Genomic DNA, 14,157 nt, shown 5'->3' with positions numbered 1-14,157 from the left:
TGGAGGGGGAGAGTACTTCTCAAATGAGTTTGCAAGGTTCCTGCAGAAGCATGGCATAAAGTAGCAATATTCATGCAGTCATACCCCACAACAAAATGGAATTGCAGAAAGGAAAAACATGCATATTGGAGAGGTATCTCGTGCCATGCTCAACGAAAAAGACTTGCCAGATTTTTACTGGGCTGAAGCAGTTGCTACAATAGTCTACATAATGAACAGGACTCCCACTGCAGCAATACATGGGATGACTCCAGAGGAAAGGTATACTGGTAGGAAACCAGATATTTCTCATTTGAAGATTTTTGGTTGCATTGCCTATGTTCATGTGCCAGATGAGTTGAGATCCAAGTTGGATCCAAAAGTTAAGAAGTGCATCTTTATTGGTTACTCTCTGCAAGCAGAAAGGGTATAGATGCTATAACCCTTCTACTCGTAAGTTTGGAGTGAGCAGAGATGTTGTTTTTGATGAGATGAGTAGCTGGTATAAACCAGTAAATGTGATTGATGATGTAGATGCACAAAATGGTAATGCTGCACAGAATTCACAGCAGCAGTCACAAAATATTAGTGGACCTGGAGTGTCCTCTAGCAGTGGTTCACATTCTTCGCCATGGACAGGCAGATTGAGATCAGGAGAATCTCCTCAAAACAATGCAGATAGTGATATGCAGGTTTCACGAAAAGGAAAAGAGAAGGTAGATCAGCCCATGTTTGATGTGAATGCAGGTCACTCTTATGTGGATGGTGAATCCAGTGGCTCAAAACAGAGCATTGATGATGAGTTGGGTATTCCTTCTATTGTTACACCTGGAGTAAGGAAGACCAGGGATGTTTTGAGAGTACCTGGGAGTGAACCTACTTTGCGCAGGTCTACCAGAGCTAGGTATCCTGTGGATAGGCTGAAATATGATGGATTTACAGCCATTCACTATGCCTATATGGTCAAAGTGATACAAGAACCAGAACCCACTTCTTTTGAGCAATTGCCATGGAAAAAGAAAAATGGGAGAAAGCCATGGATGAAGAAATGGATGCCTTGGAAGAAAATGCTACATGGGAATTAGTACCTTTGCCTAAAGATAATAATGCAATTGGTTGTAAGTGGGTTTATAAGGTGAAGCACAATACAGATGGTTTTGTGAACAGATACAAGGCAAGATTAGTAGTCAAGGGGTATGCACAAACATATGGCATTGATTATGAAGAAACATTCAGTCCGGTTGCAAGGATGGCAACCATAAGAGCAGTCATTGCTATGGCTGCATCAAAGGAATGGTCTTTACATCAGATGGATGTAAAGAATGCCTTCTTGCATGGTGATTTGCAAGAAGAGGTATATATGGAGCAACCACCAGGTTATGTGCATGTTGTTCATCCTGAGTTTGTTTGCAGGTTGAAGAAAGCCTTGTATGGCTTGAAGCAAGCACCTAGAGCATGGTCTGATAAGATAGGACAGTATCTTGTCACTATTGGCTTTCAGATTTCCAAGGCAGATTTCTCACTTTATGTGAGAAAAACAGAGAGAGGTATTATGTTGCTTGTCATTTATGTTGATGATTTGATTATCACAGGTGATAGTGATGAAGATATCCTTCATGTGAAAATGCTATTGAAGCAGAAGTTTGAGATGAAGGATTTGGGAGAGCTACGTTATTTCTTGGGCATTGAGGTGATTAGATCACCAAGTGGGATACGGCTCTTGCAGAGGCAGTATGGATTGGACATGCTGTCCAAATATGGGATGACAGGCTATAAGCCTATTTCAGTTCCTTTGGAGCAGAATGTGAAGCTAAGCACAGATACAGGTGAGCTTCTCGAAGACCCTACTATGTACAGACGCATAGTAGGAAGTCTGATTTATATGACTATTACCAGGCCAGATTTGAGCTATGCTGTTCGATTGGTAAGTCAGTTTATGCAGGCTCCAAGAAAACCGCATTTGGATGCGGCTAGACGCATACTCAGGTATGTGAAGTCCACATTGCAGTATGGACTATTTTATGAGACTGGGGTTCAGATATAGTTGCATGGATACACTGATCTGATAGACGATCTCTAGTGGATATGTGTTCTCTTTTGGAAGTACTGCAGTCACTTGGAGCAGCAAGAAATAGCCTACAGTTGCCTTGTCAAGCACAGAGGCTGAGTAGAGGGGTGCAACAATGGCTACATGTGAGGTAGCTTGGTTGCATAAGCTACTTTATGATATGCATCAGCCTACAGATGGGCCAGTTGTCATTTATTGTGACAACATGAGCAGTATATACCTGGCAAATAACCCAGTCTATCGTGCTAGAACAAAGCACATTGAGGTGCATTATCACTATGTGCAAGAGAGGGTTTTACTAGGTCTTATTGATCTAGTTTATGTCAGCACAGAGGATCAGGTAGCTGACATATTCACGAAGGCATTGGGCGCAGAGAAGCTGCGCAAGTTTAGAGACGTGCTTGGTGTGTAGGAATTGGGATTGAGCTCGAGGGGGAGTGTTGAGATATCGAGCTCCACTCGTGATATGCCAGGGTGACCATTGTGCATTTATGTCACCGACTTGTTAGCTGTAGATGCGGTTGGTACACCGCCCATGAACAATAGCTAGATGATAGCTATCCTTATCTACTCTAGTTCGTGGCTCAGTTAGTATGCCACCTTAGTTAGTTTAGTTTGGTTTTGAGACCCATATATAGGGTTCTTCTATTTCTATGTACTTGAGTTCTTTTTGGCTTATATAACTAAGAAGAGGAAAATTGTTTTCAGCCTCCACCTGTGTGTGTATTCCCCCATTATGCAAGCAAGAAAGCTACAAGTGAGACTCCTTCCTTCTCTCCCACAATCTTGACACTCCTTTTGTGCGAGATACACTACACTAAGTTCAACAACTTATAAATTGCCAAACATATCTTTGGGGTGAGACATCGTGTGATCGTGATTGGTAATATGAATTGCTAGAAATTTAATGCATTAAAAACTATAGATCGATACAAAGTAATGAAATACTGGCTATACTTACTTTCAACCTGGGGTAAACTTCATATATCTTGTGCCACTCATGGGATTTTAGTCCTATTAGTTGGTCATCTTTAGAAAATGTAGACCTGAGAGAATGCATACACTAGTCTTTAGTGGATAGGAACTAAAAAGCATGAGGTAGTTGCACACAACCATTAGAGCTTATCTGTGGGCTCAAAATGTCTCCATCCTGTCTACCTTCTTCAAATCCATTGATGCTTCTAAAGTGTCTCTTTTTCTTGTGATATGGTCCCACAATAAGCTACCAACATTTTTGAAAATGTACATGGGATCTTGATCTATAAATGGGTCCAATATAGCAACTCATAGAAAATTGAGAACCATTGCATTTCACTTGGAAATGACTCCTCGTGGACCATCTTCCACTCGTACCAACTTTGGGAATTCATTCGTGCAGGACCTCATCCAAGGAATCCCACTCTCAAATCATGGCCCTTAAAAAAAAATCGCTTGCCCTTGATAGACCTTCTTCATGGCCTACAACCTTCGAGAGTCCACTACGCAATTGATGTGCATGGTAATATAAGGTGACCACGCAAGTCACAACATCCATATCTAGTCAACACAAATGTAAATGAGCCATGCTAGATACTAGCAATGAGAAGGAAAGCTCATTTACCTGAGCACTCCTTGAATCCCAAAAAGTCATGCATGGTCCACATAAGAATGGCTTATATATTAATGGACTGATTCCTAATATGCTTGCACATATATTCCATAGTAATTCCCTCCTCCCACAAAATCTTGAGCTCATCAACTAATGGAGAGACATAGACATCCATATTCTTGACTTTATAGTGTCCAAGAAAGAGCAAGCTAAGGATCAGATGTCCTTTCTTCATAAAATGCCATGGTGGGATATTGTAGTTTACAAGAACTACTAACCACATACTGTAAGAAGTCGAGCGAAGTTTGAATGGATTTACATCATCCATAGCAAGATCGAGTTAAATATTTCTTGGCTCTCATGCAAAGCCTGGAAAGAGAGTCAATGTGATCCCATACTCGCGAGTTTACTAGTATTTGTTGGATTCCATCTATAGATCTATTTTATGCATGCCACATTGCCAAGCTCACCATGATTGATGTGAAAAACATGTGATGGATGCATGATATAAGTGAAAAGTGTCAGAGAACCTTCTAAGGGATAGTTTCTATGTTAAGAATCGCGTGGTGGGGGGAGTTGCTTGAGCTGCTGCGCCAAACACACACTGTATACACAAGAGAAAGCTCACTCAAGAACACAAGAAGAGAGATGGAGGCCAAAACATTTTCTTGCTGATTTCTTCCTCTTCTTCCACACACTATACCATGTACACAAAGTATAGATAAGATACAACATAAAGGAAAGTGGCCTACTAAGTCAAACAATGCATGACAGACTACACTAATCAATTGGCGCTATATCTTTGCCAGGTAGGTAGATGTAACAAACTAAATATAATAAGTGATAAGTCAATGGCCATTTGAGTATCATAATGACCATCAACATACTAAGTATAGATGTGTCGACCCATCTAGCTAAGCAGTCCATCATCAATGTTCGCATGTGTTGAGCTTGCCATCTCAACATTTTATAGACTCATTCTCCTCGAAAGAGCACACAATCATTGATACATGCATGAAAATTGTTATAATCCATACTAAGCTTTTGCACACTTTTTGCACATCATCATGAGACTCAAGCACTGTGTTTTCAAATGGCAGTATGCAATATTTTAGTAGCCTTAAAAAATTTCAAACACCTTTGAAGAAATAAAAAAGTATTCTTATTTATGCATCAAAGACAAAGGAGTGTGAAGTTTATTTCAATTAGAATTTGCTTGCAAAAGCATGATTTGTACACACTTTGCTCACTGCTGTTAACTCAAAGTCCAAGATTACTTGACCAATGATTTGTGGTTGAAACTCGCTGAAGCATCACACGTGATCTATAAACAAGCGATGTCTTTGTCGAATTGCAAGCTTGTCACGAGACGGACAATACACTTCTCTCTCTCAATTCATCGCTCCTCTCTTTCTCCCTCCCTCTCTCATCTCTCTCTATTCCTCTCTATCCATTTCTTTGAGTATCCCTCCCTTTATTTCTCTCTCCTTCCCAACCTCCCTCCCTTGATCCCTATATATATATATATATATATATACATGTATGTATGTATGTATACACACACACACACACACATATACATACATACATACATACATACATACATATCCCTTCCTCTCTCTACCTACCTACCTTATCTTTATCTCTATCTGTCCCTCTCTTTCTTTTTTTTTGTCTTTCCCTCCCTCTCTCTATTCTCCATTCTTTTCTTTATCTCCCTCCATCTCTTTGCTTTTATTTCTTTTCTTTATCTCTATTGCTCTATTTCTCTTTATCTTGTTTGTTTTCCTCCTTCCCTCTATTTCTCTATTTCTGATCTCACTTACCATTTTTATTTTTCTCTTCCCCCCTCTTTGTTTCTCTCCCTCTCCCTCTCCCTCTCTTTATTTCTCTCTCCCTTCCTCTCTCTTTGATTCTCTCCCTTTCTCTACCTTCACACCTTTATTTCTCTCTCCCCCTCTCTCTTTATTTCTATCCTTCTCCCTTCCGCCCTCCATCTCTCTGTTTTTTTATCTCCCTCCCCATCTCTCTCTTTGTTTCTCCTTTCTACCTCTCCATCCCTCTCTTTGTTTCTCTCTCCCCCGTCTTTTTTTTTCTCTATCTGTCCATCCATCTCTTTTTTTGTCTTTCTTTATGTATTTTTCTCTCTCCCCTCTCTCTATTTTTCTCTCTTCTTCTTTTCTCTCCCTCTTTGTTTCTCTACCTCTCCATACCTTTCTTTGTTTCTCTCCCTCCCTCTTTATTTTTGTCCTTCTCCTGTCTCTCTTTCTCCCCCTCCCTCTCTATTTTTCTCTCTTCCTCCTCTCTTTCTCTCCCTCCCCCTTTTCCTCTTTTTGTGTGTGCATGTGTGTGTGAGTGTGTGTTTTTTTTTTCCAGCCCAAATCTATGTAAAACATGTAATAGGACTGAATTGCCTCATACAAGAATAGACTATACTGATTCAAGCAATGTAGAAAGTACATAATGCTATATTAGGCAATCAACCAAAAACTAAGATATAATGATATATAGACATGGAACCACACTCTACAATACTAATGATAACAAATCAAAGATAGAAATTAGAGTGTATGCTAGAAATAGATCAATAATATAGAGAAACCGTGGCATGAGCTGTCAAATCTCATGTAATATCAAGAAAATCCATGATACAACATGTTGTAATTATATGGAATGATAAAAAATGTGAGACCCCCATAATACCTCTTTAGGTCATGCTACCTATATAACTACCCTTTATGAGACATACAACTTCATGAGGCATTTTAAGTCTACTTCATACAAGAAATAGTAAAGACTAATGCAATAGATCATTCTAAGGGCAAAGAGAATGTGTCAAGCCAATACACCTGGCACATCCAACTGGATTGCTAGCATAGCCATGACTCAAACCCTTGCACATCATAGTGTTAAATGCCTTATCCAAAAATGACATACTTAATCATGAGAAAAATTATGCCTTACTCACAACGTTGTACCATGAAGTAAGCCACTAAGAGTAACGATAAGTAGAGCCTCTTTAGTAAGATACTTATAGCCCTCTACTGTGGTTGCATAATCCCCTCAAAATACTATCACAAAACATAGGTATACATAGCATAAGTATGATGGAAAAAAAGAAAGTTTGACAACAGTACAAAAAGACCCTCATGAGCTGTGCAGCTCATGAGCATCATGAGAATCAATGATGTGCATGTTGCTCATGTGATACAAAAGATAAAACATCAACTTCATGAATCCTATTAGATGTAAGCTCCCTTATTGTAATGTGTCTATTGATATCATGCAAAAATTTAGTAATATAACTAAGAAAATCATCCACAATGATAACCTCATTACGAAAACCATAATCCTCAAACTTATCATCCATAACAGCATCAACTTCTTGAATATATAACTGATTTTCTTGATCACGAATCTGATAATCTTCATTGTTCATAACTTTTGGCTTGTTTTCTTCTTGATTAAAATTGATTGGAGATTGATGATGGCAGTTTATAAAATACCAAAATATGAAAAATACTTTGAGATTATTGTTGTAAAGTGTGTGATGATCCACTCTCTTGTTTGGCAAGTTGCGCTATTAGGTTTTGAGCACTTGAGGATTCTTGGGCTCTTTGCTTCTTGTCCTCTCTTGCTCCTTTTACCTCAATGTTTATAGTAAGACCACATGTAAAGAGCACCAATCATTATCATCATCACACTTGAACTTGAATTGGAATCCAAAACATCTTTATATCTTTCCTTGAGCTTTTCAACTGCTGTAAGCAATCTCCCAATATACTTAACACTTGAACAAGATCTAACTTTCTTGCCTTCATGATTTACCCATTACAATTAATCAAATTGAAATTTTAAGCTTTAGAATTGAAAATGAAGCCCAAATGCTCTCTCGTTAATCCAACATAGGTTGCATGTATAGCAAGCAAAAGATATTGCTTCCTCTTTCTCTCTATTTTCATCTAGGATTGAAAATCTCCATCCTTCTCCTCCTACAATATTTTGAAACTCCTATGGTTGTTGCTTTACAAATGGTTTCTTCAAATCTTGAGACTTGGCGCTAGACAAAATGACATAGGAATTATTTGTTATACAAGGAGAAAGGTGAAATTAACCCTGTGAATTGCATCATCTTGCTTTAGGTAATACATCAATGCTTTAGGCAAATGTGACTAATTCAGGTTGTGATTTAAAAAAATTAGATTTCTAGCATCAAATAGAGATATTTCTTGTTAGGTTGTAAAATCAGATATACAAGAGGGTAGCAATGATAGAATTGCATCATCTTGCTTTATGAAATGTATCACTGATTCATATAGGAAATTCAAATTTCTATCATCAAACAAGGTCATTTTTTCTGGTGTTTGAAACTAAAGATACAGAGAAGGAATAATAGGGTATACACATAGAAAACCCTTTGAATTGCATACATCAAATTCATATTTCATCTATAAAACATTTTTTTTTTCACAGAGCTTGAAACTAGAGGTTCAAGATGACAATGGCAGGATTGTCAAAGTGTTTCAATCCCAAATCTATGTAGAGTGCGAAATGGGGCTAAACTGCATCACACACAAGAATATACTATACTACTTTAGGCAATGTAGAAAAGTACATAATGTTGTATCAAGCAATCAACCAAAAACTAAGATACAATGACATATGTATGTATGTATGTATGTATGTATGTATGTATGTATGTATGTATGTATGTATGTATGTATGTATGTATGTATGTATGTATGTATGTATATACACATGAGACATCTATAATACCTCTCTAGGTCACACCTAGAAACTGCCTATATAACTACACTTCATGAGGAATACAACTTCATGAGGCATTCTAAGTCTACCTCATATAGAGAATAGTAAAGAGTAAGGTAATAGATCATGTTATGGGCAAAGATAATGTGTTAAGCCAATGGCTAACACACTCTCTCATCTCTTACTTGCAACCATGCACGACCTTGTTTACTAGTGAGGGCGATTATATTGCTATCATTGAGACATGCAAGGAAGCTATATAGCTTACTCACCTAGTAGCAAATCTAGGCATTATAGAAGATGTGTCCATTTATCCTAGTGGTAGTTAGAGGGCTATCCAGTTAGCACAAAATCAAGGAGGTGCTTGAGGACAGGTAGATTAAGCTTGTCAATATTTACATAAATGATAACCCTACAAATCTTGAGGAGTTTATCTTACAAGAGCTTTGCACACTATAGCATGCGATAGGCATTGAACATGACCTTTACCATTCATTCTTTCTCAAATGCACCTTTAACTGGGAGATTGTTGAGGTAAAGGCCAATGACCAAAGGTTGAGTAAGCAGCCCTTGCTTCTGTACACACTATACATTAAGATATAAGGGAAGGTAATGAAGAATAAGGAATTTAATGAGTATCCACCACAAAAACTTAATGAATTTAATGAGTATCCACTCTCTCTCTCTCTCTCTCTCTCTCTCTCTCTCTCTCATGCTCTTACTCTCTCAAGCTTATGACTCCATAGTCCATCACTTCCTTCGAAGCTCATGCCACTTATGCCTTTCTGAACCTAAAACTGTAAGTCGAGTGGCCATGGACCCTTGTGTTATGAGTAGTGTATATCCCCTATTTTAACACATAAGTCATTGTGCTCACTTAGTCTCTCCCTAAATTGAATCAACTTCACATATGCTAGGCCATGTGAATAGCTGCTTTCATTTGTATGACCATAAACATAACAAGCTAAAACCAAATTACACTCTCCAATGCAATTCACTAGTCTTTGAGGGGCTCAAAGAGTGAGAATGTTGAGTCTCATAACTAATTCAAACAAGAGCAAATGGAGCTACTTTGAACTGGTCTTGCCATGTATGGCTTGAAAAATTTCCCCATCTCAAGGCACATCCTTGCACCTAATGATATTTTCCATCCCTTGAACTAGACTTGTCATGCATGAGTTTCCCATTGTTCACACCTATTCTAGTTTAATGAGATTGAATTGGCTATGCTAATACAATAATGCAGATAAAGAGCAAGAAAAGAGGCCATTTTCACTTGTAACAACTTGCCATTGATTTGGTGCAACTAGCTCATAGTCATTTGGAAATCCTAAGGACCTCCAATGATTACTTGAGCTTGCATCATGCTTGGAAAGCAAGTTGGTAAACTAGGATTTAAGATTAACTTTTGCATTTTGTTCCTCTATTACCAAATTCATACCAACAATCACATTATTCAGTTTGCATTTGACATTTGCATTGATGTTTGTTTTTGAGAATTGAAGTTACTTTCTACTGTACTAGCTAACCCACATGAGGCTAGGCGATGCCAAACTACTAGAATGTGGTTTCAAGTTCCAAGGTTGGGAGAAGACCTTACACACTCTCATGTGTCGCACAAACATGGTTGTCACATCTCTTTTAGGTAAGATTGATCATGGAGCTCAAGAGGTAATGAGAAAGGCACAGGGCAAAAGGGTGACAGCTTCAAGGATAATATTTCAAAGCATAGCTTCATTTTGATAATGTTCATTGTACAAGATTAAGGTTTAGGATATAATACTATTTGGGCTTTCAATTTTACGACTCTTACGAGTCGTGGCAGCCATGATCACATCGAAATGTCTCCAACATGGGCTTCGCTGATGAAAAGGAACCAAACGCTCTCGTCTAGTGTCCCCTTAGTGGCCACCCTTTTTCAAATCGAGAGGCCAAGCAAACTCCCAAAACAATTCATGCCCTTCAAACGTAACAATTTTTTAAAGAGTGGAAATACAAATTTTATTTTTTGTACGCATTTTTTGCATTAGGTGAAATTTGAACTCTGAAGTTGAACTCATGATCCTTCGACAAAGAGTATGTACGTCCCAGCCCCTGGATTAAAATTTCTGAATTTAATATGTGGAAATTTGAACTCTGAAGTTCCTTCGCGAAACAAGGAATATATTTTCTGAATTTAATATGCGGATAATGATGAGGCCGAAAACTAATTTTGAGTGGATAATGAATGGGAGTTTATTCGACAATTATATTTTGAATTTGAGGTTTTACCGGTTGTTTAGGATGTTGTTACAATATTGGAAGGTGACGTGGGACGGTCAGGATTTTAAAAAGAGCCACAATCATGGGCACGAGGGGGGGGAGGGGGGGAGGGGAGAGGGAGAGGTTGCTTATTTTATAATTTCTTTTATTAGATAATTTTTTATTTTCTTTCAAGGATAGCACCGCAAAAACGCATTGAAGGCGCAACGAGAGAGAGAGAGAGAGGTCGTGGGGCTGTCGACCGATCCGAAAAAGAGCCGTTATTTCGATGCTGAGGCCCAACATAAAACGCCACAGTGATGGAGAGAGAGAAGAGGACGACGACCAGTAAGTACATCTCTCACAGCATTTCTCTTTCTGGATTCTCTCACACTCAACCTATTATTCCAATATCTTCTTCCTCCCTTTCCTGTGGAATTCTGCGACTATTCATATATTCTCCGCCCTCTCTTTCATCACTTTCACTCTACAATCTATCCCTTCTCAATATTTCATCTTCTCGCGCCATCCTTCATCTCGTTGCAAGTCATCCAGCCATGCCTTTCCGCAGAAAGCACCGCAACCCGCTCTTCGGCAGCTCCCGCAGCCGGGCCGCTTCTCCCGACAAGGAGAATGCCACGGCCGGTCCTATGACTGATCATCACCTGCCAGCCGGCCAGCCTCCGAAGCAGCAAAAGGAGGCCCCTCTCTCAGAGCCTCGCCTGTTCCGCTGCCACAGCGACAGCACGCAGCGCACCTGCTCCGACCTCAACCCCAACACGCTCGGGAATGGCGTCATCATAACGGCGTCTACTCGCGCGGGCACGCACCGCCATGGCGTGCTGTCCACAAAGGAGAAGATGTCCAACCTGCTGCAGCTGAACGCGACGCTGGTGAAGGAGGTGACGTCCCTAAGGGCCTCGCAGCACAGCATGGCGGCAAGCGCGAAGGCCCTGAGCGAGCAGCTACAGGCGAGCCTGCAGGAGAAGGAGGAGCTGGAGGACGAGAACCGCACCCTGGCCGCCTCCCTGAATGAGGAGGCCTGCCGCCTCGCCGAGCGGCAGGCCCTGATGAGCTGCCGTCTAGAGACCGTCCAGACCGAGATGAACCAGAAGCTGGAGGCCGAGCGTCAGGCCGCGGCCGCGGCCGAAGACCGCCTGCAGTCTGTCAGCCTCGTCGTCGACAACCTCCAGAGCATCAATGGTGTTCTCGCTGAGGAGGCCGCTCGCCTCCGCGAGGACGCCGACCACTCCTCCGCCCAGAAGAACGCCTTGCTCGCTGACCTCGAGAAGATGCTCGGCGAAAAGAACATCCTGGAACAGCTCGTCGAGAGCATCCGTGCCAGCGGAGATGCCTTCCGCCAGGAGATGCAACAAGCCTTGGCCCAATCCGACATGGAAAGGAATGCCTTGTATGCGGAGAAGCAGACTCTCCTGACCGAGAAGGTCGAACTTCAGTCAGAGGCCGAGAAGTTGAGCGAGGAAGTGTCCCAACTTAGTTCTGAAAACACATCCTTGCTCTCTGAGAGAGAGGAGCTCATTGTAAAGAAGGAGAAGCTGGAAGGGGAGCTATCCGGCATGGTTGCAACACGAGAAGAACTCCAACAGCAATTAGATAATGAAAGGCAAGCCTTAGATTATGCACAGGCTAATTTCAAAGAAGAGAAAAAGAGGATGCTAGCAGAGAAGGGCAAGCTTGAATCCTCTCTCGCAATCTTGCGTGATGATCATCAAGAGATTGCCCGGCAGTTGGAAGCAGAGAGGCAAGCATCTGCATCAATGCAAAGTGTTTTACGGAGTGAGATGGAGCAGCTGCGTCTTCACAACAAGAAGCTTGCCGATGATAAAGAAATTTTGAAGCAGGGTATTGATGGTTGTCGCATTGAGAATCAGCGCTTGCTGTCTCAGGGCAAGAAGCAGCATGAAGAATTGAAAACTCTGCAGAAGGAACTCCTGCTCACAAAGAATACTGCCGCCGAATCAGAAAAACTGGCAAAAGCAAACTTGGATTCAGTTCTCTCGGAGAAGAATGAAGCTGCTTCAATGTTTGACAAGCAACTGAAAGATGCCACGGCTCAAGTTTCAGTTCTACAGGCACGGATTGATACCGAAGTCAAAAGGAGTGAGGAGCTTGAATTTCAATTGAAAGCACTTCAACGCGAAAATTCTGCTGCACAGGAGGCGTCCCTTCTGGCCAAGGACACATTTGAGAAGATTCTGGCTAAGAAGACCGAGGAGACAGAGAAGCTGCACAGTAACCTCCGAGAACTTTGTGATCAGATATCATCTCTAGAGAGACAACTCGGGGCTATGAATCAGCAACAGAGTGACCTTCAGTCAGGAATCAAGGCTTTGGAGTGTGAACTTGCGGCTGCACAGAATGCCATCCTTCAAGCAGAGGTACATGCCAAAGCAAAGGATGGGGAGACAGCCAAGCTGACAGAGAATCTGGAGGAGGCATCCCAGCGAATTCTAAGCCTGGAAAGCAAGCTCTCAGCTGAAAAGGAGACGCAGAAGAGTCTGGAAGCACAAATTCAAATCATGAAAGGGGACCTGCTTGTAGCAGAGGATGCAGCTCTTGAAGCTCAGAAGAAGGCCAAAACAGTCGAAAAAGGAGCCAAGGTCGCAGTCGAGAGGCAATCTAGGGAGGCATCTCAGAAGATTGGAGCTCTTGAGGCCAAACTTGCAGCTGGTGTTGAGAGACAAGCTGATTTGCAATCCCAAATCCAACTAAAAGATAGTGCCTGCAAGGCTGCTGTTCAAGCAGAGAGAGAGGCAAAGGCGAGGTTGAATGGGCTACTGGACGCGGCCAGCGCAAGGGGCAAAACCATTGAGGGACAGTTTGAGCTCTTGCAATCATCATTCGTTCAAATGCAGAACTTAGCAAATAGGGGCAATCAGACTATTGCAGCACTGCAGGCTGAGTTCTCTTCTCTAATGGCAGTGAACGTACCGAAAGCAAAGAGTAACAAGAGGAGGAACAGGAGCAATGCAAGGCCGTCATGCCAGGTCCAGATCTGCACTTGACTTCAGGCACCATATTCAAACTTCTTGTTTAGTAGCTCATCATCCAACTTTCTGAACCATTAGAATCTCCCTCCAATTCCAAATGACTAGTAGATGAACCCAACACTTTTTTCTTTCCTTGGTCTTTACCTGCAGGGTTAGTCGAAGTCTGCCCTTGGATCTGCAGGGCTAGATCACTATCTGGTAGCCCAGTTTTGTTTTCCAAACCATAGTCTTTTCTAGGTACGAGTGTGTTGTTCCTGAATGGATGTTTTTAAGTCAAAGCTTTCTTTCAGGACTATTAGCTTATTAACTTTGGGGTCTGCCTCCAGCAGACCAACTAGGAGGAGTCTAGTAAGCAGTGAGCAGTGAGCACTAAGTCACTAGGTCTTTATCTGTTTATCTGTAAACATTTGCAATGAATGTGAAAATATCTGCATTCTAACTAGTGGCTATCATGTCTGCTCTCCTTAGCAAGTTGCAACGAAAGTAATTACGAATGACCGAAT

At 41.2% G+C, this 14,157-nt stretch overlaps 1 protein-coding gene across 1 annotated transcript; it reads left to right on the top strand.

Annotated features, from left to right (window-relative positions):
• Positions 1-10,891: 10,891 nt before the first annotated feature.
• Positions 10,892-13,943, top strand: LOC148027577 (uncharacterized). Its single transcript, XM_087689297.1, has one exon. It carries the CDS (start codon positions 10,964-10,966, stop codon positions 13,667-13,669), a length of 2,706 nt encoding a protein of 901 aa, XP_087545423.1. The 5' UTR covers positions 10,892-10,963; the 3' UTR covers positions 13,670-13,943.
• Positions 13,944-14,157: the final 214 nt, after the last annotated feature.

This window comes from Lygodium microphyllum, chromosome 12 (genome assembly GCF_053477565.2).
Source record: "Lygodium microphyllum isolate KBCC chromosome 12, Lygodium_microphyllum_v1.1.10, whole genome shotgun sequence".
NCBI classification, from domain to species: Eukaryota; Viridiplantae; Streptophyta; class Polypodiopsida; order Schizaeales; family Lygodiaceae; genus Lygodium; species Lygodium microphyllum.
Note: the sequence above shows the minus strand (reverse complement) of the source record. Positions and strands in the feature narration are given on the sequence as shown.

What these genes read in the sequence shown, in the direction of transcription:
- LOC148027577 (XM_087689297.1), top strand. Translation starts at nt 10,964, where the DNA reads ATGGAGAGAGAGAAGAGGACGACGACCAGTAAGTACATCTCTCACAGC.